Below are 25,060 nucleotides of genomic sequence, written 5' to 3' on the forward strand. Positions count from 1 at the left end.
TCTGGCTGTAAGACTAGATTTGCAAAACATCTTGTGATTAGAGTTAACCTAGCATGGGGTGGGGGGCGGGGAGTAGATGGATTATTGAGTGTCTGCCATCATTGGTTAAACAGGCACACTTGGTGACAATCAGCTACACATATGACACTTTAAGGCGTGAAAAAAAAATTTCACATCTTATGGGAAAATAAAGTATATAGGTGAAGTCCTAAGAGATGAGCAGGTGAGCTAGGGGTGGAAGTGTATGCCTATAATTCCAGCATTCAGGAGGCTGAGGAAAGAGGATTGAGAGTTCAAGGCCAGCCTGGTAAGAAAGAAAGAAAGAAAGAGAAAGAAAGGAGGGAGGGAGGGAGGGAGGGAGGGAGGAAAGAAAGAAAGAAAGAAAGAAAGAAAGAAAGAAAGAAAGAAAGAAAGAAAGAAAGAAAGAAAGAAAGAAAGAGAAAGAAAGAAGGGAGGGAGAGAGGGAGGGAGGAAGGAAAGAAAGAAAGAGAGAGAAAGAGAGACAGGTGGGGCGGGGGGGGGGGGGGCGGCAGGGGCAGGAAGAGGAGGCAAACTAACAAGGCAGATTAGAGAATGAAGTTATTCCCAGATGTAGGGATGCGATGGGCTGGGGCAGGACTCTCAAAATGTCTCTTGAAGATTGGACGTTGTTGCCAGCAGCCTTCCCTAAGCACCTGGGGAAACTGTGTCAGCTCTCTTGATTTCCCTAGTAGTCAACAGAAATCAGATCTCCGGGAGTTTTATTTGCCCGCAGCCTGGAGCTCCAGGCCAGGTAAACAGGGAGTACTGCCTCCTCAGCTTGGTCTTCTGTCCTTGTATGTACCACAGCCGCTCAGAAACACATTTCCTACTAACCCAGCTATCTTCAGTTCCCAGAGTGCCTTGCACATGAAGCCTCTATGGCTCTGTGAAGCTGTACCAGGGATGTCCAGTGGGTTCTGGTGTAAAGTCTCCTACAGAATGTCTGCTCCACTCTTGCTCCCTTCATAGTCCCAGCACAGCCTACAGACTTGCCGTCAGCATGGTGACCTGAGTCTTCCCCATCAGTGCCATGCTCCTGGAGCTGGGACATTACATCTTCAGCCACCCCGTAAGTGGTGGTATATATGGAATAGCTGGTAAATGTGAGCAGTAGTGGGGTTAAAAATGCGAGTTCCATGCTGCCCTGGTGTGTATCAATAGAGCTGGAAACCCCATAGATTAGTGGCCCAGCCCTGGCTGCACTTGGTATGAAGACGAGACCAGAGCCAGAGTTAATATCTTGGGTTTTTATGGGCTGGGCCCAAACAAGCTGTTGAAGCTTCTCCACTTTGCTGTGGAAGTAAAAGAGCACCCACAGTCAATATGTCCACAAATGCATGGCTGTTTTCCAATAAAACTTTATTTACAAAAACAGACTTGGGGCTGGGATGTAGCTCAGTGGCAAAGGGCTTGCCTAGTAAGTGCTGGGTTTGATCCCCAGTACCAAAAAAGAAAAGACAAAAAATATATATATATGCATATATATATATATATATATATACATATATACGTATATATGTGTGTATGTATATATCTATACAGTTTTTTTAAAAGATCCAAACAGAAACAGACTTGCATACTAGATTTGGGCCATAGGTCTATATCAACTCCTGGTCTAGATAACAGATATTGTTTTCTGGATTCTCCTTCTGAGAAATGACCCAGGGAAAGAAGAGCCTTGGAGACATGTGAGGAACAGGGGACTGTGTGGATGATCTATGGCAGGTGTAGAGAAGCAGCCAGAGGTTTGTGGGAACTAGACAGTACTCCTGGGCAGGGTAAAACGAGGCAGGAGGGAATGGGAGATACGAACCAAGATAATTCAAGTGTCTACATCAGAAGGCTTTTTGAGACTGTCTGATCCAGGGATAGCAAGTATGTAGGAGGTGTTTCTCTCTCTCTCTCTCCCTCTCTCTCTCCCTTTCTCTCTCTCCCTCTCTCTCTCTCCCTGTTTCTACTTCCCATTCTTCTGGCATACTCAAAAAAAAAAAAATCTAACATGGCACCACTTCCTTGGGGCAGGACTCAGTCTCAGTATCACTCCCTCCTCAGCATCAGGACTCTGGGAATAAGGACTCACGGTGTCAAAAGTGTGATCCAGTCCAACCCATCACAAGCCAAATATGAATGAAAGACCAAGGGGGAAAAGCAAGACTCCTTCACAGAGCATGGAGAAATCAGGTCTTCACTTTTTCTTTTGGCCATTTTTCAAAAGCACATGTGGAAGAACAATCTGCCAGTTCTAGAACAAGGGCAGGCAGGCGGCCCTGCTTCAGAGAAAATAGGGAGAGCCATTGGGACTAGGGGCGGAGGAGGTGAGGGGTCTGCAAAACAGCCAGAGAAGCACATTCAAGGAAAAGGCCAGCTGCATGCTTATAAAATGGCCAGAGGAAAGGGGAATGGATAGGTAGGGCCCTGGATAAGTGAACAGCCACATAGACTGATCTTACAGTATCATGCTTCTAAGAGAAAATCCAGGGTGTGGGGCATGGCTAAAGTGGGAGAGCACCTGTCTAGCAAGCTTGAGGCCTTGAGTTCATAACCTTAAGGTTATTTTTGTTGTTGTTGTTGTTTTGTTTTGTTTCTGCTGGTCTTACAGCTTGAACGTGGGGCCTGGGACACTGCATTGTCTCTTAGCTTTTTTGCCCAAGGCTAGTAGTCTACCACTTAAACCACAGCTCCACTTTGTTTTGTTTTGTTTTGCCAGTCCTGGGGCTCTGAACTCAGAGCCTGGACACTCAGTAGCCTGAGCTTCTTTTGCTCAAGGCTAGCACTCTACTACTACTTGAGCTATAGTGCCATGTCTGGCTTTTTCTGTTTATGTGGTACTGAGGAATCGAACCCAGGGCTTCATGCATGCTAGGAAAGCACTCTACCACTAAGCCACATATCCAGCCCCAGTTCTACCTTTTTAGTGGCTAAATGGAGATAAGAGTCTTACAGACTTTCCTGCCTGGGTTGGCTTTGAACTATGATCTTCAGATCTCAGCTAGGATTAAAGAAGTGTGGGCTAGGAAGTTGGCTCAGTGGTAGAGTGCTTGCCTCGCATGCATGAGGCCATGAGTTCAATCCTCAGCACCACATAAGCAGAAAAAAGCTGGAAATGGCATCGTGGCTCAAGAAGTAGAGTGCTAGTCTTGAACTGAAGAGCTGAGGGATAGCACCCTGGCCCAGAGTTCAGCACCCAGGACTGACCAAAAACAAAAAAAGATGTGAGCCACCTGCCCCTGATTCAAACGTTAATAAGTCCTTTTACACAGAGACTCAATCTTCTTTTCTGTCTCCTAAGTAATGAAGCTATTCTTACCTCGGAAGTTGGGATGATAAGAGCCATGGTGCCCAAGATGCCATTTACCTGTGCAAAAATAAAGAGACGTTCAGAGGAATCCCCAGAGGGACGCCCACACTCTGAGCAGCTTGTCCCACACTCAGTTCTCCATCAGCTTCACCACCAGCCTAGAAGGCAGACAAGCTGGCTTTGTCTAGGACTGTCTAGGACCCACGGGGACTGAGCAAGAAAGACTCCGAACGATGTAGGAAAGCCACATATAGACCAGAGCAGCAGGCCCAGGGTGCAGGTGCCCATGCTGCAGTCTCAAAGGCCCTTTCCCTCCTTGCTTCATCATCATCTTCCGCTCAAGGGCTGAGACACCTACAGTGTAGCAAATGAGAAAGCTCAGCCACCTGCTGCTCGGCTTGGTAAACGCATCAGGTCTGGGGAAGTAATTGGGGCCGCATGGCAGACTGACCAGGTCAGAACCTCTGATCTGTTCATTCCCTCTCAGGGTAAGACTCCAGGAAAATGACTCCCAAGGTGAGCAGTTAGAGAAAATGGGATATAAAGATCTAAACAGGGGCACAACTCAGAAACACAAAGGAAAGAAACTAACGGGTAACCAAAGGAGGATGGCTAAGTAAATGATCAGATAGGGCCTCTATAAAAAAGTCTACCAACTTAGACAAATTCAATATTAACAATCAAATCAGGTGTGGTTAGTGGTGCACACCTATAATCCCAACACTCAAGAAGCTGAGGAAGGAGGGCTGAGAGTTTAAGGCCCACCTGGGCTAAATAGAGACCCTGTCTCGAAAAGGAAGAAGGAGACAGAGAAGGAGAAGGAGAAGAAGGAGCCTGGTAGGATGCCTCACTCCTGTAATCCTAGCTACATGAGAGGCAGAGATCAGGAGGATCATGGTTCAAGGTCAGCCCAAGAAAAAAAGTTAGTGAGACTCCATCTCAATCAGTAAGTTAGACATGATGGTACGTATCTGTGACCCCAGCGATGTGGGAGGCCATTGGTAGGAGGATCTCAATCTGGGGTTGGCCCTGGCCAAAAAGTGAGACTCTACCTAGAAAATAATCTTGGGGCTGGGAAGGTGGCTCACTGGTAGAGCGCTTGCCTTGCATGCATGAGGCCCTGGGTTCCATTCCTCAGCACCACATAATCAAAAAGAAAAAAGCCAGAAGTGGCACTGTGGCTCAAGTGGTAGAGCGCTAGTCTTGAGCTGAAGAGCTGAGGGACAGCGCCCAGGCCCAGAGTTCAGGCCCCACGACTGGACCCCCCCCCCTAAAAAAGAAAATAATCTGAAAGCAAATAATAATAATAATACTCTGAAAGCAAAAAGGGATGGGGGTGGCTCAAGCAGCAAATTCTCACCTAGCAAGCCCCAGGCCCTGAGTTCAAAACTCCAGTACTGCCAAAAAAAAAAACAACAGTCAGAGAATCTGGATGGGGCTTTGTGAGAGTCCCTTACTCTCTTCCTGCAACTGCTCCACAGGTTTGAGAGGGAAAAAAAGAAAAATCTTAAAAATTTAGAAGACATGGATTTAGGCATGACATGGAAATACAAAATGATATCAAAATTATTATTTTAATTCCAAAATTATAATAAGGATGAAAAGTTGCTTCAATACTTTATTTTTTATGATTTATTCAGTGACATTTTTGTTGTTGTTATGTGGTACCAAGGAATTGAACCCAGGGCCTCATGCATGCGAGGCAAGCACTCTACCGCTAAGCCACAATCCCAGTTCCATAAAAAAAAAACAAAACTGTAAGGATAAACAAGGTAAGGTGAGGAGTTGAGTGGTATCCTAGACACAGATTAGTAGCACAGTGTGCGTGTTGTTTGTTTGTTTGTTTGTTTTCCGGTCGTGGGGCCTGAACTCTGGGCTTCAGGGCTGTCCCTCAGCTCTTCAGCTCAAGGCTAGCGCTCTACCACTTGAGCCACAGCGCCACTTCCGGCTTTTTTCTTTTTTGCTTATATGGTGCTGAGGAATGGAACCCAGGGCCTCAGGCATGCAAGGCAAGCGCTCTACCACCGAGCCACCTTCCCAGCCCGACAGTATGAGTGTTGTGAAAGGGACTATTCCTTTAGCAGATTTTACCCTTTCCTCTAAGTGTGCTTTAGTTCATGATTTCAAAAATCTCCTTTCCAGGACAACCAAAGGAGAGAGGAGAGAGGGCAGGGTGGAAACTGACCAGGGGTCCTGGAAGAGGCTGTTTTACTAGACAGGCACAAGGGGCGGGGTTTGTGGGATGGAGCCCCACCCCTATTTAGCATAGGCTTCTTGGCCACGCCCATCCTGGCAGTGCCTGTGAGTTGCCCCTCCCCCCCCAGTGGGAACTGAGTGTGGTTGTTGTGTCAATGTTGTTGGAGTAATTTTACCTTGGGGGATTGAGAAGGGAGAGAAAGGGACTGGAAAGAGAGGAGGCTGGATCTTAATTGGCCCCTCCTCCAACTGATGGAGGCTGGCCCTTCTGGGACAATACCACCCCTTCAGTTGGAGCACAATGACAAATTCTTTAGGCTAGAGGAGGGGGTACAGACAACACTAGAGGTGCCAGGCCTTGATTCTGGTAAAGCAGCCTCCAACAGGTGAACAGGGGAGGCTGCAGGCACTGGTGGCTCATTCACAAGGGCCTTGGCTGTCACCTGCCGATTGGCACACCCTCCCATGCCACTTCACTGTGGTGGAGAGAGACAGGAATCCCGCTGGAGTGAGCTCTTTGAGTGACTAACAATCAGAGGCTGCCCCTGGGGAGGCTGGAGGGACGGCTGGGTTGTCTCAGCGTCTGCAGGAGGCCCATGGAAAAAGAAGGCATTGGGCCCTCCAGACCCAGCCTCGATCCTGGTACAGGACAGGAAGCAAGGCCTCTCACCAGCCAGAAACAGTCCTGTCACTGCACAATTAAGAAACATCACATGCATGGAACACAGTAAATGTCAGCACTTAAAAGACGTGACTTCACAACATGCATGCATGCATGCATGCATGCATGTATGTACATATGTACTACTTACATACACATGTATATACGTATGCCAAGACCTGGGAATGTATTTTCTCTTCCTTCCTTCCTTTTTCTTCCATCCTTCATTCCTTCTTTTTCTTCTTTCCTTCCTTTTTCCCCTCCTTCCTTCCTTCCTGCCTGCCTGCCTTCCACCCTCCCTTCTTCCCATCTTTCTTTTCCTTTCCCTCCTTCACTTCCATCCTCCCTTCTTCCCTCCATTCCTTTCTATGGCAATACTGAGAGCTTGAACTCAGGGCCTCATGCTTGCCAGACTCCCTAAATACTGCTGTGTGCTTCTAGCCCAGTTTGTGCTGGTTATTTTTGAGACAGGGTTTCCCTTTCTACATAGAGTGCCTGCCTGACCCTCGATCCACCTACTTTCGGGCTTCCCATTGTCATTGGGATCACAAGCTCAAGCCTTGTCCCATCTTCTTTCTTCCCTGGGCTGGCCTGGAACTGCGAACCTACCCATCTCAACTAACCATGCAGTTCCACAGACAGACATACCACTGCACCCAGCTCTGGTTTGAGAATGGGTCTCAGGAACTTTTCTTCCTGGGCTGCCTTCAATCAGTGATCTTGCTGATCAGCTTCTCAACCTCTCAGGCATGGGCGACTGCCCTGGACTATTTGCTTTCTTGATCAAAGTAAGACACCTGAGGCTAGAACCCTTTCCTCTTACTTCTTGCTTCCTTGAGCCAAAGAACAGCCAACGGCATTGAGGCAGCAAGAACTAGGACAAAAGCCCATCCATTTTAGGGAGGGTGGCTTAGACCTATAATCCTAGCTCCTAAGGGGGCTGAGATCTGAGGATCACAGTTGGAGGCCACACAGTCCCCTCTCCCACCCCCACGTAGGAAAGTCCATGAGACTCTTATCTCCAATTAACCACCAAAAAGCCAGAAGTGGAGCTGTGGCTCAAGCATTAGCACTGAGCAAAAAAGCTCAGGGACAACAACCAGGCCCTGAGTTCAAGCCCCAGTACTAACACACACACACACACACACACACACACACACACACACACACACACACACACACACACGAAAAAGAAAAAAGCAGACATGGGCAGAGAAGATAAAGGCTCTTCTGCAAGCAGGAAGCAGCCAGATAAACACAGAGGGCACAGCACCCAGCGTTACCTATCATGCCGGTGACATAGCCAGCCTGCCGCAGCACCTCAGCTAACGTGGTCTCGTTGAGTGGAAGGCCCCCTACAGATGTGACCGCAAAGTTATGTGTGACTCCATTGCGAAGGCCAAGCCGGCCGGTGAGCAGGGAGGCTCGGGAGGGCGAGCAGGTAGAGGCTGCTGCGTGGAAATCCACAAACCTGTGTGCAAAGGAATGAGATCAAGACCTTGACAGCCACATGAAGGGAAATCAAGAGACATGGCAACTCCCACTCAGTCCCTGGGATCCCAGTACCAGGAAAAGGCAGTCCAGAGAAGCAATGAAACTACTTCATGGCCATATAGCAAATTCATATCCATTGGCTCTGATATATTCAATCAAACCTCTTCATTTGCAGATTCCATATTTCAAAGTGGCTTACTTACAAATGTAGGGGGCTAACCCTCAAATGACTACGTGAGCCTCTTAGTGTTATTCCTGGATAGACACAGAACTGCAAAATAAATAAATCAACAAATGGCTTTTCCCAAAGGACAAATTGCCAGCTGAGGTGCAATGGTATGACTTCCTATTTCAGGTTGCATACCACAATGTCCCTTTTGCTGTGACATGTGTGTGTGTGTGTGTGTGTGTGTGTGTGTGTGCATGTGTGTGTGTGTGCATGTGTGCACAGCTTAAACTCAGGACCTCCTCTCACTCTCAAGTGGCTTTTTCGCTCAAGGCTGGTGTTCTACCACGTGAGCCACACCTTCAGCTCTGCTTTTAGTGGTTAATTGGAGATGAGTCTCATGGACTTTTCTGCATTGGCTGGCTCCTAACTGTAATCCTCAGATCTCAACCTCCATAGTAGCTAGAATTACAGGCATGAGCCACCAATGAATGCGGGACTAGACTTGGGCTTTTTGTTGGTAATTTTACCCCCAAAATGCTTCAAGTGAAGTGTTGAAGACTACTGTTCTGAAGCTCAAGCAGGCTGTGGTGTGCGCTTCACGGAGAAAATGATGTGTGAGATGTGCTCAGTGCTATTGTGGAGTTCAATCCTAAAGAATCAGAAATGGGCATTAAAGAAGTAAAATGTCAGCCGGTGCCCATGGCTCGTGCCTGTAATCCTTCCTACCTATTCGGGAGGCTGAGATCTGAGGATTGTGGTTCAAAGCCAGCCCGGGCAGGAAAGTCGTAAAACTCATCTCCAATTAACCACCAGAAAACTGGAAGTGGTGCTGTGGCTCAAGTGGTAGAATGCTAGCCTTGTGCTAAAGAGCTCAGGGACAGTGCCCAGGCCCAGTTCAAGCCCCACAATCAACAACAACAGAAGTAAAATGTCTTTAAACAACACACTAAACATGACTGTGTATCTTTTTGGGGGGAGGGTACTGGGGCTTAACTCAGGACCACTCTCTCACTTGGCTTTTTCACTCAAAACTAGTTCTGTACTATTCAAACCATTCCTCCAGCTCAGCCTTTTGCTGGTTAATTGGAGGTAAGAGTCTCATGGATTTGTCTGCCTAAGATGACTGAACTGTGATCCTCAGATCTCAGCCTCCAGAGTAGCTAGGATTACAGATATGAGCTACCAGCACCTATGGTTTAACTTTCGTATCATGGAAGTGTCTGATTTGAAAATAAACCAATTTAATTGCAAAGGAAAACTAAGCAGAACCTATTAAAAAAATAAAAGTGCAGCAAGTAAGCCCTACTATATAAAAACTTGCTAATAAGACCACCAGGAAAGCATCCTTTCAAGTGATATTAGCTGCACATCCAGCTGGATGTCCAAGTGGAATCTAATTAAAGGACCAAGATTTTCAGAACTGTAAGAACCCCAGAAGCTGTACCCTTGGTTGAAACATTGTTACTCAGATTTTTTTTTTTGGGGGGGGGGGATCCGGTCATGGGGCCTGAACTCTGGGCCTGGGTGCTGTCCCTCAGCTCTTCAGCTCAAGGCTAGCGCTCTACCACTTGAGCCACAGTGCCACTTCCAGCTTTTTTCTTTTTGCTTATGTGGTGCTGAGGAATCGAACCCAGGGCCTCAGGCATGCAAGGCAAGTGCTCTACCACCTAACCATCTTCCCAGCCCCTTGTTACTCAGATTTTGAAAATAATCTATATACATATATATCAGAATAAAGTAAATAAGTAATTATATTAATGTTCCCATAGGGAGCCAAGGTTTCAGTATGCAAAATAGATACAAAGAGATAAAAGTAAAAGAAGATGAGTCCTACAACATGAAAACAACTCACAAGGTCCTTGTGGAGCTCAGGACACAGTACAGCAATAGAGACCTTCCTAGCATGCTTACAAGGCCCTAGCTTTGGTCTCTAGGACCACAAAAACAAATAGGTGGGCACCAGTGACTCACACCTATACCCTTAGCTACTCAGGAGACTGAGACCAGGAGGACTGTGGTTCAAAGTCACCAGTCCAGGCAGAAAATGCCTCGAAACTTTGTCTTCAATGAATAAGCAAAATGTTGAACTGGAAGCATGTCTCAAGTGGTAGAGCACTGGTCTTGAGCAAGAAAGCCAAGCAACAGTTTGAGACACTTAGTTCAAGTCCCAGTACTGGTTAATTAATTACTTAATTAGTTAAAAGAGAGGAAATGTTATTTTAAATGCACGAACATATATATTTCCTGGCCGCTATTAAGTGAAAGACCTAGAAACGGTGACTCCTTTGTCAATGAATATATTCCTGCCCAGTCCGCAAAAGGAATCAAAAGTTTGAGGAAAGGGAGTGAGTCTAGCAAAAATCCAAAACAGCTTCCAGAAAGATCTGAGAGAGGCTGCTGCTGGCCAGCCAAATCTGGGGCAATTTGGACATCAAAAGAATAACTCCTATAACTTATTATAAACCATGAATAAATAAAAATCCATGAACCTATACTGACATTAAAGTCATTGCTTACCACTGTAGAACAGAATACCAACTTCTGCTCCAGGAATTCATAATTAGATAGGGGCCAGTGGTTCATTCATACCTGTACTCCTTGCTATTCAGAAGACTGAGATCTGAGGACCAAGGTTCAAAGCCAGCCCAAGTAGCAAAGTCTGTGAGATTCTTATCTCCAGTTAAACAGCAAAAAGCTAGAACTGGAGCTGCTGCTTAAGTGGTAGAGAACCAGCTTTGAGTAAACAAGCTATGAGACAGCCCTGAGCCCTAGTACATACACACACACACACACACACACATACACACACACACACACACACACACACACACACACACACACACACACACACACACACACACACACACACACATATATACACACACACACCATAATTAAAAGGAAATGAGTTAAAGGTTTACCTGGACCCACTGGAATAAACATGTCATTACTAGGAAATGGGGGATAGCAGCTTGCGCCCACAGAAGGGCAGGCAGGTTTAGAAAGCCACCAGTTCTTCAGCCTCCTGTACAACTAATGATCAGTGGAGACAAGTATTCATTTAGGGTCATCCTCAGGCCACTTACAAATTGGACAGAACTGACAATTAGCTCCTTATAAAGTGATTCAATCTAGTGTTGCTAGTAATAGGCCCCTGACCTCTCGTGTCTCCTGGCAGGATACAATATGAAGTTTATAAAATCAAAGAGTCTCACCAAAAATCATTTAACCGAACCTAATCAAACTTCAGGAGGTAACTTCCAGGTTAAAGGAAATACAGCTACTGGGAGAACAAATTAAATGCCGCCACGAGGAAACGAATGAGCAAGTACATACCCAGGGTGCTTCTCCAAGACAAAAAGTCAATGCCAAGTCAGGTGCCAGTGGCTCAACCTGTAATCCTTACCTACAGAGGAGGCTGAGATCTGAGGATCAAGGTTCAAAAACCAACCCAGGCAGACAAATCTGTTAAATTCTTATGTCCGATTAACCAACAAAAAGCTGGAAGTGGAGATGCGGCTCAAGTGCCAGTCTTGAGCAAAAAAGCCAAGCGAGAATGTAAGGCTTTGAATTCAAGTATGGGGGGGGGGGGAGAGAGAGAGAGAGAGATGGAGAGAGAGAGAGAGAGAGAGAGAAGAGAAGAGAAGAGAGAGGTAGAGAGAGAAGTCAATGTTGTGGGGGAAAAAAATGGAAAAATGTGGCTGACGATGGGTGATGTTCTACATGAAAGGAAACCAAAGAGACAAAAGAAACAATCATCCACCATGCTTGACTGGGTCTCACTTCAAATAAACTAACAGTATATCTGGGGAGGTAATTAAGGAAGCTTTAATGTGGACTGAGTGTAAGACAGTAAAGAGTCCTTGTTGGTCTTCGAGTACAATAACAAGATTATGCAGAGATGGCTATGTTCGCATATTCAGAGTGCATTCTACAGTATTTGTAGCGAAGGAATATGATGAGAAAAAATGATTCAGAGAAAAAAACCATCATAATGTACAGATAGAACAAATATAAGCCAAACCAGCCAAAAAGAACAATGTCTGTCTCTTTACTGGACACAAAATGGGTATTTACAAAATGTGGGCTCATCAGACAATACCAGTGCTCTTTTTGTTTCTTGGCAACCTATCAAGTCTTGCTAAAGAGACCTGGGTCTTCAGCAATCCCACTTTTGGGCATTTATCCAAATGTTCACAAACAAGACCACACTAAAGCTACCAGCACAACTATGTTTATTGCAGCATTATTTACTATAGCTAAGATATGGAACCAACCCAGATGCCCCTCAGTAGATGAATGGATCAAGAAAATGTGGTATATATACACAATGGAATTCTATGCTTCCATCAGAAAGAATGACATTGCCCCATTTGTTAGGAAATGGAAAGACTTGGAAAAAATTGTATTACGTGAAGTAAGCCACGCCCAAAGAAGCCTAGGTCCCATGGTTTCCCTTAGTTGCAATATCTACTATATGTCTGAGTCAAGCAGAAAAGGTCAGATAAGGTGATGTTAGAGAAATGAACCCTAAGATATGTATTCAAATGTTTTTTTTTCTTTCATGTGATTGTTTCTAACACATTTATAAGATTATTTCTTTGTTGCTTTGTATGTCCCTCCCCCACAGTATAACCCCTGCTTTCACTGTATTTGATGTCGGTATAATTTGTGGAGGGGAAGGGGAAAAACAAATCGTTTAAATAGGGATACAGGTGGACCTATTGCAACAATGAGATGTACAAGTCGTTATGTTGAAAATGAATTTTACAACTTTGGTGGGGGGGAGGATTGGGTAGGGGGGGTAAGATGGGGGGCGGGGGGGGGGAGATGGGAAGGGATGGGAAGGGTAAACAAAGGAGGAGGCTACAATGCTTGATAAGAAATGTACTCATTATCTTGCCCATGTAATTGTAACCCCTCTGTACAGTATTTTCACAATTTAAAAAAAAAAGAGAGAGACCTGGGTCTTGGTGGCAGGAGACGGGCCGATCTGAACCCTTTCCTCCCTTCCTCCTCTCCCCTCCTTTTCTACTTTCCTCTTTATTCCTCTCTTCAGCCCCTGCTGGCTTCCAACTCAAGATCTTCCTGCCTCTGCTTCCTTATTGCTCAGATAATAGTATATGCCATCACACTCACCTCTGACACTGTGTGTGTGTGTGATAATACCAAGGTTTGAACTCAGCACCTCAAACTCCCACTGGATTTGCTTGTTCACAGCTAGTGATCCACTTGAGCCACACCTCCAGTCCAGCATTTAACTAGTTACTTGGAGATGGAGCTTTGTGGCTTTTTCTGCCCCTGCTGACTTCAAACCACTATCCTCCAGGTTGGTGTGCACCACTGGAGCCTGGCTTCTTGACAACATTTAAGGTGACAAAGCAAAGACATTCTCAGAGAGCAGAAAAATCACAGTGTGAGAGCCCAGCCCCGCCTGTCTGGAAGTGGGCTCAGCCCTCCAGCCACATTCTGGGAAGCAGGTCTGAGGATATCTCCATCTGACAGAATGAGGGCAGGGAAGGCATCTATGCCAACAGGCACTGAGCTGGGCGAGGCCCTCCCTCTAGAGCCACAGGGAGCTCCTGGGCTCAGCCAGCACTTCCCTCCTGACCCTCAGGCTCTTGCAGACTTGGAAAAAACACTCCTTCCTCCAATCTGCATTCCCAGGCCTGCAGGCCTTCCAGTGCAGCCCTAGGAGTTATTACGGCATGCAGGGATTACCCAGACCAAACTATGGGTGCAAAGGCCAACATCCCTGATGTTGATGTTGCAAGATCAACACCTAAGCACCTTCTGAGGACCAGTAGCAACTGTTGTCCTTAGCATGCCAACACATAGCCAGGCACCAGTGCTCATGCCTGCAATTCTAGCTACTCAGGAGGCTGAGATCTGAGGATTGTAGTTCAAAGCCAGCCAGGACAGGAAAGTCTGTGAGACTCTTTTTTTTTTTTTGGTTGTGGGGCTTGAACTCTGGGCTGTCCCTCAGCTCTTCAGCTCAAGGCTACCACTTGAGCCATGCACCACTTCCCATATTCTGAGTGGTTTATTGGAGATAAGACTCTCACAGACTTTCCTGATAGGGCTGGCTTTGAACCATGATCCTCAGATCTCATCCTCCTGAGTAGCTAGGATTACAGGCCTGAGCTACCAGTGCCCAGCTTCTGTGAAACTCTTATCCCTAATAAACCACCTGAAAACTGGAAGTGATGCTATAGCTCAAGTGGTAGAGCACAAGCCTTGAGCTAAAGAGCTCAGGGACAGCACCCAGGCCCAGAAGTCAAGCCCCACAACAAGAAAAATAATTGCCAAAATATCCCAGCCCTGGCTCATACCTTAGTTCCCTAAACAAAAATCATTTCCAAGACTGGCCTATTCCCTGAGATAGAAACACACTGACCCTCTTCACTCCCATTCCCAACTGGTCTCATTACTCTCAGAGCTAATGCTTATGAAATACTGGCTGTAATCCAGGCACGTTACCTGCATTAAGGCATGAGCAACTGTTGCTCCCTGGGCTGACTCTGGTTTAAAGTTTTTGTTCCAAATGGATGGCTCAAGTTTACTAGTGACATCTCTTTATACAAGCCAGCAGAATCAACTCCACAATCTATAGGGCCCAGGGAAAAATGAAAAGGCAGGACCCCATGTTCAAACGCTAACAAACATGGTCTCAGGAGGCTGAGATCTGAGAGGATCAAGGTTCAAAGCCAGCCTAGGAAAAAAAGGCTATGAGAATCTTATCAGAGCACTAGCCTTGAGCAAAAGAGCCAGGCAAGAAAGCAATGCCCTGAGTTCAAATTCCAGTACACACACACACACACACACACACACACACAACATGGCAACAGTAAAGCATCCAATTCAAAGCAAGTTTCTTCTAAGTTCAGTCTCTGTGCCCCTCCCTCAACTACATGCCCATAAAGCAAGCATAATAGCGTCAACCAGGACTTAAATCATAGTTCATGCTGTAGCCCACTGGACTTCTCCAGAGTTGGGGAAGAAATCACTGTTGGTCTTTTTTGTGTGTACACTGATACTGGAACTTGAACCCAGGGTTTGGGCACTGTCCCTTAGGTTTTTCACTCAAGGCTGCATTCTAGCACTTGAGCCATATCTCTGCTTTGGGTTTTTTGCTGCTTAGTTAAGAGTCTTACAGACTTTCCTGCTGGGGCTGGCTTTGAACCTCAATTCTCAGATCTCAGCCTCCTGAGTAGCAAGGATTACAGGCATGAGCCACTGGGGCTCAACTTAGAAAACGTATGCTTTAAGACAAACTTGACACATGATGGGCTGGCTGCCAAAAGAACTGCAGATGCCTCCCTTAGTCTGTTGGAAGTTTGGGTCCTATTTTGTCACTCATAGTAAGTCTTTAAGTTTTCCTGGAGTTGAGAAAAGTCAAGAGTAGTGAAGGTCCTATCAAAGCTTACCCTGTTCCTTGGAGTCCACTAATAGGGAAGGGGGAAAAAGTCCCCTCTAGGGGGAATCTGAGACAACCCGGGTTCCATCGCTATCCACTCAGATGTATTAGAGCTAAGTTGGCTGTGTCTCCTCTACCAACTTGAGATAATAATATTCCTGCTAGCCCATGTGAGGCAGGGGAGGCCCGGGCCACTGGGAGTTCCAAGGCTGTCGGGAGCTGGCTCTGCACAACTCTAGGGGCAGTGATCTCCTCAGCATACAACAACGAAAACCTTTGGGGCCTGGACCCAACTGGAGCCCCAAGCCTGATACATCCCCAGCCAGGAGCCTTGGTAGAGGTACAAATAGCACTAACGTCCTTGTTTAATACCAATCTGGATCCCATCATCCAAGGTCAACCTCATGCTTCCCAAAGCTTTTGCTCCCCTCCAGCTACTCCCTTCTCTTCTTCCTAGAATGTCCCCAAGTTTATTCCTGCCTCAGGCCTGTGTGTGTGTGTGTGTGTGTGTGTGTGTGTGTGTGTGTGTGTGTGTGTGTGTGTGTGTGTGTGTGTGTGGACACGTTGCTCTGGTCTCCATGTGACTGACCACTGGGCCCCAGTTCAAATTTCACCTCTTGGAGGAGGCCATGTCATTCTTTGCCCTTGGCTTATCTCCCCTTATCTTGAGATCCACAGATCTGTCTGCTTGTGTGATGCCCGCCCTCTGGTCCTGAATGGTCACAGCATGTCTGTCACCTCCCCTGCAGCCCCAGGAGTGGTTCCTCTACTTGGTGAGGCCTGGTTCTTCTGGTTGGGCTGGACAGACGTGCCACTGCCACTGGCTGGCTTGCTTCCCTGGGCTCTCTGCAGACTTGTCTGGGGGGGGAGGGACACACAGCTATGAAGATGCCACAGGGCATTCCTCCCTTTGCTGATCACAGTGCCACCCTGCAGATACATGGGCATCGCCTCTACTTAGATCTGTTGGTGGTGTTCAACCAACTACAACCCAGCTATCTGGGGGTGGGGGGGGGGCGGGGGGGGCGGGGGAGAAGGCAGCATACAAAGCAACAGAAGCCTTTCCATTAACCAGGCTCCAATCTAACAGAAGGGTGAAGATGTATGCAGTTCACAAGAAAGATATGCTGGAATTCAAGCCAGGTACTGGTAGCTCATACCTGTAACCCTAGCTATTTGGGAGGCTGAGCACAAGAAGGATAGCAGTTTGAGGCAAGCTTAAGCAGAAAAGTTAATGTGATCCCCTTCTCAACCTATAGCTGAACATAGTCCATGCGCCTGCTATGGTGGCTACAAGGAAGGCTGAGATTGGAAGGATTGTGGCCAAGAAATCCGCAAGACTCCACCTCTGCTGAGGAAAGCTGGGTGTGGTGGCGCAAGCCTGAGATCCCAGCGACAGCAAGAAGTCTCAAAGTAGGCAGTGCAGGTAGATGCTGGAGTGGGAAGCAAAACCCTAGCCTAAAAACAACCAGGGAAAACCAGCCATAGTTCAACAGTATCACAGAAGACAAGCAAACACAAGGTTCCGAGTTCAAACCCCAGTAACCAGCCCAAGATAGAGAGAAAGACAGAGAGAGGGGGGAAGGAGGGAGAAGAAGACACGTTGAAGTTCAAACTCCCAGTACCTCAGATGAGTGAGTTCCGATGAAGTCACACCAGAGTAGAGTGGAGTCTTTATCTAATATAACCAGTGTCCTTGTTAGGAGAGGTGAGATGCCCAAGAATAGTGTCATGGTAAGAACCAGAGACACACAGAGGGAAGATGGCAAGCTGTCAAAAGCCAAGGAATTCCCGGGGCCAGCAGAAGCTAAAAGAAAAAAAGCAATGAGCTGGTTATTAGTAGCTCACATCTGTAGTCCCAGCTACTCAGGGAGCTGAGATCTGAGGATTGTGGTTCAAAGCCAGCCTGGGTAGGAAAGTCCGTGAGACTCTTATCACCAGTGAACTACATGGAGTCATCATAGCAGCATTAAGTAACTAATAACCACCTTATACAAGGCCGAAGTCTCTACCCAGTAGAATTCTTATTCCTGGAACATCTTGATCCCCAACTTTCCCCACACCCCACACAATATAGTAGCTCAATAGCTCAATTTTGCTGGTCCCTCAGCATCCCTTCCAAATTCCTACCCATCCCCCATACCCCACCCTTGTCACAAAGTCTTTCCTTGTCTCTCTAGAGATGAGCCTTACCATTGACTTGTGGAGCCAGTGAAACAATCCCACGGCCCTCTCATGGTGAGGGGAGACACTTCTCTGGCAATATCAGAGCATTTTAGAGATGAGAACGCAGAAACAGAGAGCTGAAATACTAGCCTAAGTTCACATGGCTGGTGTGACACAGAGCGATCTTACACCACGGGCCTGTTTCTAATCATTGTACTACCACGATTGTAGACAGTAGGAGATGACAGAGCTAGAATCTGAACCTAGGCCGACTCAACCCTGGTCTTCCCCACTACAGAGCCATCTGAGGGAAAGCTGAACTAGCAGTCTATTACAAGATGGCCATTACCCAGGTGGCAACGAGGCCATCATCACATCGTGGGAGCTGACATTAGCATGGAAGGTTCTGATTCACTCGTGGTGATGTGAATCGTGAGAGCCTAACTCAAGCACACAAGAGAGCACATAACCCACATGACACTGAGCAAGACACAGCAAGGCCATGTCCCAACTCACTTCCAAGGACGACACTGGAACTGGAGTGTCAGCATAGTCAACAAGCTTTCTTCCTGAGCACAAGTTACATGGGAAATCAGAGCCCAAAGTTTGCCTCTGTAAGGGTGAAGTTCATTCATGCTACAGGACCAGGTAACAGGGCTTTTGTCCACTGACCAGGCAGCAGGGCTTTTGTCCACTGTAGATTAATTTCTTTCTTTCTTTCTTTTTCTTTTTCAAACCCATACTGGGGCTAGCCTAGAACTCAGGGCCAGGGTGCTGTCTCTTAGCTTTTTCACTCAAGGCTGATGCTTTACCATTTTAGTCACACCTCCACTTCCAGCTTTTTAGAGCTTAAAGATAAAGAGTCTCACAGACTTTTTGCCTAGGCTTGCTTCAAACCACGATCCTCAGACTCAGCCTCCTGAGAAGCTAGGATTATAGTCATGATCAATCAATCCACTAGTACCTGGCTGGACCGATTTTTGACAAAGGGTCTGTAATACTCAAAAACACCATTATTTTTTTATTTCTGACTACTGTGGATTATATATTTGTATTCCCTAAAAATTCAGTATGGAAGCTTTAGCCACCAATGTGCTGGTATCTGGAGGTGGGGTTCTTGGAAGGTTAATTAGATTTAGAATGGGTCCTGAAAACTGAGTCTTCATGAAGGGGAAAAAAAGGACCACAGCTCTTTCTCTTTGCCTTATGAAAACAGCATCGAGGGGAAAGAAAAGCTTTCTAAATAACCAGGCCATTTTAGTTTATTAATTAATCCCTGCCAAATAGAGGCAGTGCCAGAAGAGGGTAGGCCATGCTAGGGGCGGGGGTGGGTAAAATGCAGGATAAGTTATGAAGATTACATTTTAGGGGAGGCCAATGGAGGGGGACAGTGAGAGGTGGTCATCCGTAAACCAGGAAGCGGGGCCTCACTAGAACCCACCCATGCTGGCACTCTGATCACGGACTTCTACCTCTCAAAAGGTGAGAAATGTTTGTCACTTAAGACATCCAGTCTGTGGGTTTGTTGTTACAGCTGCCTGATACCTTCAGCAGTGCCAAGAATACCTTGCTTGAATGTCCTTCCTTCTGCTCCCCGTGTGTGGGCTCTCCCTGGGAAGGATTAATGCCTCTCAGCTCTTTGGGGAGACTATATCCCATCTCTCCAGCAAGACACAGCTCCCTTGCAGATTGCCCATTCCATAAGGATGGGCTTTAGAGGTTCAAACTCCTAGTCGGAAGCACAGTGCTTTGGTGGGCCAGGACTACTCTAGCAATTTCTGTTGGAGAAAAACTCAGGTTATTTGATTGGAAAAAAACTTGTTGGCCCGTTTTTTTCACCTAATCACTTAAGCTGATGCTCTGGGGCCTGAGTTGCTTCCCCATGGTATGTTAAAGTTCATAGCTAAACTCTCACAAGCAATGTATTCCCTTTATTTTCAGATCTTTGGAAAGCCTCTATCAAACTCCCTCAAATGTGCAGCCTTTAGAACTAACCTGTGTATTATACACACACATGCATATACACACACTCACACACACACACATACACACACACACACACCTCTACTCCCCCTTCTTGGCACTGTCTCTATTCCACAGGGACTAATTAATAAGCTAACAAGGCCTTGTTATTTGGAAAGGGCTTTTTGTGTTGTTGTTGTTTTTTTTCCCCCAAATCTATCTGGGCAGGCTCAGGCCGGTTCACCAACAGGGGTCCTCATTAAAATCTGAAGGACCAAAGCTAGAAATGCAAGGCCAGACAGTAACAAGAAAATCAGCACAAATTAAGACACGGCCAGACAGAAACCAAAGCAACTTGCCATTGCATAAATTACACATACTAAGAGCCAGGGAAGAGGCTGGTTGGAAAGACTGCCACTAAAGAGCCCGGGAGCGACAGAACATTGCAAAATTAAGTATGGCCGGCTTTCATATACAGAGAATTAAAAAAAAAATAGAGGAGGATGCTTCATGTGGTAACTCTCTTAATTACTATGTGACCAGAATAAAAATGATTCTGGCTCTATTCATAATTTAAAGGCTAGGGAGAGTGAGACAGAGTTTAAAATTCATTGGCTTTTAAACCAGGCACTGGTGACTGACCCCTGGAATCACAGCTACTCAGGAGGCTGAGATCTAAGGATCATGGTTAAAGGCCATCCCAGGTTTTGTTGGTTTTTTTTTAAGTCCAAGAGATTCTTATCTCCAATTAACCAACAAAAAGGCAGCAGAAGTAAAGATGTAGCTCAAGTGGTAGAGTGTCAGCCTTGAGCAAAAAAGCCAAGCAGGAACAATGTGAATTCCAGTAAGACACAGGCACCTGGGTGCCACCTGCACAGGCATCTCTCTCCATCATGAGGACTCTAAGTGAAAGTTCAAAAGGATGCTATAATGTGCCCTCTGTCTTCCCTAGTACACTGGAACATTCCATCAGCTGTAGCCCAAGGTCTTCAGTCTCTCTGGGCCCCCTACCTACCTTTAGGACCAAGCCCAAACTATAAGCATGCACATGACGCGCTCCACCCAGTTGCCCAGCCATTGGCCCAGCCTTGCGCTCTCCTGCAAGCCCCCAGGAAAGCAAAGTGATTGTTTGGATTGTGGATGTGTTGCCAGGATCTATGACAATGTCCAGGGGGAGGCTAAATGCAAGGACCTTCCAGATCCTTCACTCCTGCCTTCCCCTGTCTGCATACTCTTCTCTCCTTTATCTGGCTAATTCCTAGGTTACCCTTAGATTCCAGCTTAGGACCATATAGGTAACCATTATGCATTCCTCTAGGCTTGTCTTTCTCCTCCTGCTCCACACCACAGTGTCTTTAACATGGATTCTCTGTCTGAGCTTTACCAATCAGAAGGTGAAAAATCCAACACCAAGACTTTCCCTTTCCTACCAGTGACCAATGCATAGACGATGGGTTAAATCTGCCCCCAAAGCCAGGTACTCTGGCTAGTTGTTATAAAGGTGCCTAGGTTCTAAGATGTGTAAGAGAATCTGCCCTTCTGCATTTTGGGGGAGGTACCAGGGATTTGAACTCACAACCTTGCCCTTGCTAGGGGCCCTACTGCTGAGCCAGGCACCCAGCTATTCATACTTAAGCCCCTTCCCATCCCCCACCCCATCACCAGGTAGGGTTTGGGGTTATTTTTGGTTGGTCATTGGGTTTGAACTCTGGGCCTGAGCGCTGTCCCTCAGCTCTTCAGCTCAAGGCAAATGCTCTACCACTTGAGCCACAGTGCCACTTCTGGTTTTCTGGTGGTTAACTGGAGATAAAAGTCTCATGGATTTTCCTGTCTGGGCTGGCTTTGAACCATGATCCTCAGATCTCAGTCTCATGAATAGCTAGGATTACAGGTGTGAGCCACTAGTACCCGGCTCAGGTAGGGTTTTATACTTTCACCCAGGCTGTATTTGGACCCCAATCCTCCTACCTCTACAGCTAGGATTACAGTGTATCACCATGCCCAGCTGCCTCCTACATTCTTGTCTTCATTTGCCTGCCAGCATTTGCCTCATGGCCACCTCAGGAGAGCTTCACTGTTGAAGAATGACTCCTCTGGAAGACCTATAGAGGAATGGACAACAGCCAAGTGGATAGGCTACTTGGAACAGGAACTTGGTAGGGACGCCAAGGTTTTGCCAGTTAGTAATTCAGTTCCTTTTCTCTTCTCCAAGGTCAGCTACCATCCGGTCACTGTGTTTTCCCATCTCTTAAGCCCTCCTATTTGCTGAGTGTTCACTGCCCAAGTTGGCAGGTAGGCGATACACAACTTTCATGCTCTTCTGACCTATTTACCCAAGGCACAAAGATGCCAAGCCGCCTGTCCCACAATGCAGATGGTACACAGAGCAGATAGAATGGAAACTCCCAAAGCCAACAACTCAGTGTTAAGATTGAAGGTCAGAGGAAATGAAGGCTTCTCCCAATGGGAATCCTCTCAGTCCTATACCTAAGCTGCCTTATGGGGGTGAGGGTGGGCACAGTATGGGGAGACTGAAGTGGAAGGATTACATGATGGAGGAAGGTCTTCCTCTCTCCAGTACCAGTCTCCTTTAGAATGATTTTTCTAGCTAAGCATGGTGGTGTATGCCTATAATTCCAGCATTCAGGAAGCCAAGGCAGGAGGATCCTGTTTGAGGCCAATTTGGGCTAAATAATAGACTCATGAACTTGTACCAGCTGATACACGTTCACGCCTATAATGCTAGCTACTCAGAAGGCTGAGATCTGAGGATCGTGACTCAAAGCCAGCCCAGGCAGGAAAGTCTATGAAACTCTTATCTCCAATTGACCGCTAGCAAACTGGAAGAGCACTAGCCTTGAGTGAAAAAGCTCAGAGACAGCACCCAGGCCCTGAGTTCAAGCCCCATGACCAACCAAAGAAAAGAAAAAAGAAAAGACCCAGCCACTGATACAATCTGAGCTATTCTGCAAGGCTGAGGTCTGAGGCTCACAGTTCAAAGCCTAACTCAGGCAAGATAAATCCAAGAGACTCTTATCTCTAATTAACTAGCAAAAATCTGGAAGTGGATCTGTGGCTCAAGTGGTAGAACACCAGCTTTAAGCAAAAAAAAAGCTAAGGATCAGTGCCCAGGCAGAGTTCAACCCCTAGTATCAGCACCAAAAAAAAAAAAAAAAAATTCTCTGTCCTTGCTTCCATAGTATGCGCTAGAAAGCAAGACCTGGCCAGTGGCCAGCAGAGTGAGTCAGCTGAGTACCTGCCATCCTATAGATCACTGCAAACTCACCCCAGGCAGCAGAGTGGCTGCAAAAAAAAAAACAAAACCAAGTGTCCCAAGAGGGCTGCCACATGCCTGCCAAAAAAGCCAACGTTGAAAGCACAAGTCAAGGCAGGTGTTTGGCTGGATCGACAGCTCAGTTCATTCTTCTCCAAGGCCTCTTCAGAAGCAGCCTCAAATCCCTGGGCACCAGTGACCTTTGAGTGGTGAAGATTATTGATCTCTGACACGGTGCCTAGAGCTCCTAGAGGCAGCTACGTTGGCATCGGCATGGGCATGACTCAGCTGGGGGAGAGCAAGGGAAAGCAAGGTGCAAAGAGGAGACACTGCTGATCCATGCACACAAGTAATCACCAGACACTGGCAGCTAGCTGCACGCTGAGTCTTCCCAGCACACATTTCACCTGAGTGGCAAGTGGGTTTGGCTGGCTGAGACCACCTCTCACCACTGGTTATTCGTCTCTCCCATGAGACATTTGCTAGACAGTTCTACTGATGTACCGTGATGTACCGCAATTCCTCCTCACGGTAAGTAAGCCTGTCACGGAGATTGCTCTTCTCATCCCACTGTACACATGAGCAGACTGAGGCTCAGCAAGGGTAGGTAACAAGTGTCACATAACCAGGAAGAACCAGGCCGGCCCAGGCCCCAGAAGTTCACATCTGTGATCCTAGCAACATAGGAGGCTGAGATATTATGATCAGGACTCAAAGCCAGCCCAGGTAGAAGTCAGTGATACTCTTATCTCCAATTAACCACCCAAAGGCCAAAAGTAGAGCTTGAAGCTCAAATGGTAGAGCACCAGGCTTGAGCAAAAAAGCTAAGGAACAGTGCCCAGGACCTAAGTTGAAGCACTAGTATTGACAAAACCAACCAACAAAAAAGAGTCCATTCAAAGATGCTATAAAAAAAGGCATTTTTTTCAAATCATGCCGAAACCCTACTTAGCAATGAGTTCATGTCTGAAAGCCATGGTTCCTGGGAGTACGCAGAGGAGAGACCAGACCTCACAGCAAGCCTGGCCTTCCTGTCTACAAGGCCCAGAATGCAAAACCGTCGACCTTAGGCCCAGACAGCTGTCTACCTGGCCACCGCCACAGGCTCAGACGGACAGAGTATGTTCACATAGGGGAGCCTACCAAACCGGGTTTGCTCCTGAACCCTGAGGTACCCCTTCTGCTCAAGATGATGTTCTCAATGGGAGAATCTCTGGGACAGAGATCTAAACCCAGCTTAAATATAAGGCCTGTCTCTCCCCTAACCTGCTGACGTTGAAAGCAGTCCTTCTTGACAATGGCGTAAATGCAGTGAGGATCAATTCTCTCCCCAGGAAAGACTTCCGTGTCCAAAATCTGAGACATCTCATTTAAGACCATGAGTTCCTAGAGCTACTGTTTTATGAGATGGGGGTCTCACAAAGCAGCCAGACCAGCTTCAGACTCAAGATCCTCCTGCCTCCATCTCCCAGGGATGAGTTTAAAGGCATGCACTGCCATGCCCAGCTCTAAAGTCCATTTCTCTTGATGAACGGTTCTGTTCATTGTTCGAACCTGTGCCTGTGTCAGAATATAAGAGGGTGGGAGATACAGCACTTCCCTTTTTCTTTTCTTTTCTTTTCTTTCTTTCTCTCTCTCTCTCTTTCTTTCTTTCTTTCTTTGTGTGTGTGTCAGTCATGGAACTTTAACTCAGAGCCTGGGCACCGTCCCTGAGCTTTCTGGCTCAAGGTTAGTGCTCTAATACTGTGAGCCACAGTGCCACTTCCAGTTTTCTGGAGGCGAATTGGAGATAAGAGTCTCATGGACTTCCTGCCTGGGCTGGCTTCGAACTGTGATCCTCAGATCTCAGCCTCCTGAATAGCTAGGATGACAAGTGGGAGCCACCAGGTTCTGGCTTGCACTTTCCTTCTTGAAGCTCAGAGAAAGAGGAGCGTTTTCTGTGTGTCTGTGCTGCTCTCGTAACAAATTACAACTGGGCAGCCAGAAAGCCAGAAGTCTGAAATGAAGACATTAGCCGTTTTTGGTGGCTGCCACAGTTCTTAGTACAAACACATCCAATCCCATCTCTACTTCACATTACTTTCTCCCTGTGTCTCTGTGTCCACCCTTTGGCGGATAATGACCCCAGTCATTGGATTTAGGTGGTTTGCCCTAAATTCACTCTATCATGAAAATCCTTGACATTTATTAAGACCAACTTTCCAAATGAGGTCACATTCTGATGTTTTGAATTTGATGTTCTGATCAATCTGATGGGGGAAGGGAGGGAGTTTCACCCGAACACAGGCAGACAAAGTCGAAAGCCATCACCCTGAGAAGCTGCAAGGTCAGGGTACAGCTGAGGTACCTTGGGATACCGGCTCTGAGGAGCCCAAGGGGGCAGGGTCTTATGTGATGAGCAG

The 25,060-nt window shown here is 46.8% G+C and overlaps 1 protein-coding gene across 3 annotated transcripts in view; it reads right to left on the reverse strand.

Annotated features, from left to right (window-relative positions):
- Positions 1-25,060, reverse strand: part of Arsg (arylsulfatase G) — a 111,869-nt gene that overhangs the window by 41,181 nt on the left and 45,628 nt on the right. For all 3 annotated transcript variants that reach the window (XM_042702728.1, XM_042702729.1, XM_042702727.1), the window contains 2 exons: positions 7,460-7,647; positions 3,329-3,376 (listed from right to left, as the gene is read on the reverse strand). In XM_042702728.1, coding sequence (XP_042558662.1) covers positions 3,329-3,376; positions 7,460-7,647 — 236 coding nt within the window. The remainder of the gene's footprint in view (positions 1-3,328; positions 3,377-7,459; positions 7,648-25,060) is intronic.

This window comes from Dipodomys spectabilis, unplaced genomic scaffold (genome assembly GCF_019054845.1).
Source record: "Dipodomys spectabilis isolate Male_0828 unplaced genomic scaffold, ASM1905484v1 ptg000329l, whole genome shotgun sequence".
NCBI lineage: Eukaryota > Metazoa > Chordata > Mammalia > Rodentia > Heteromyidae > Dipodomys > Dipodomys spectabilis.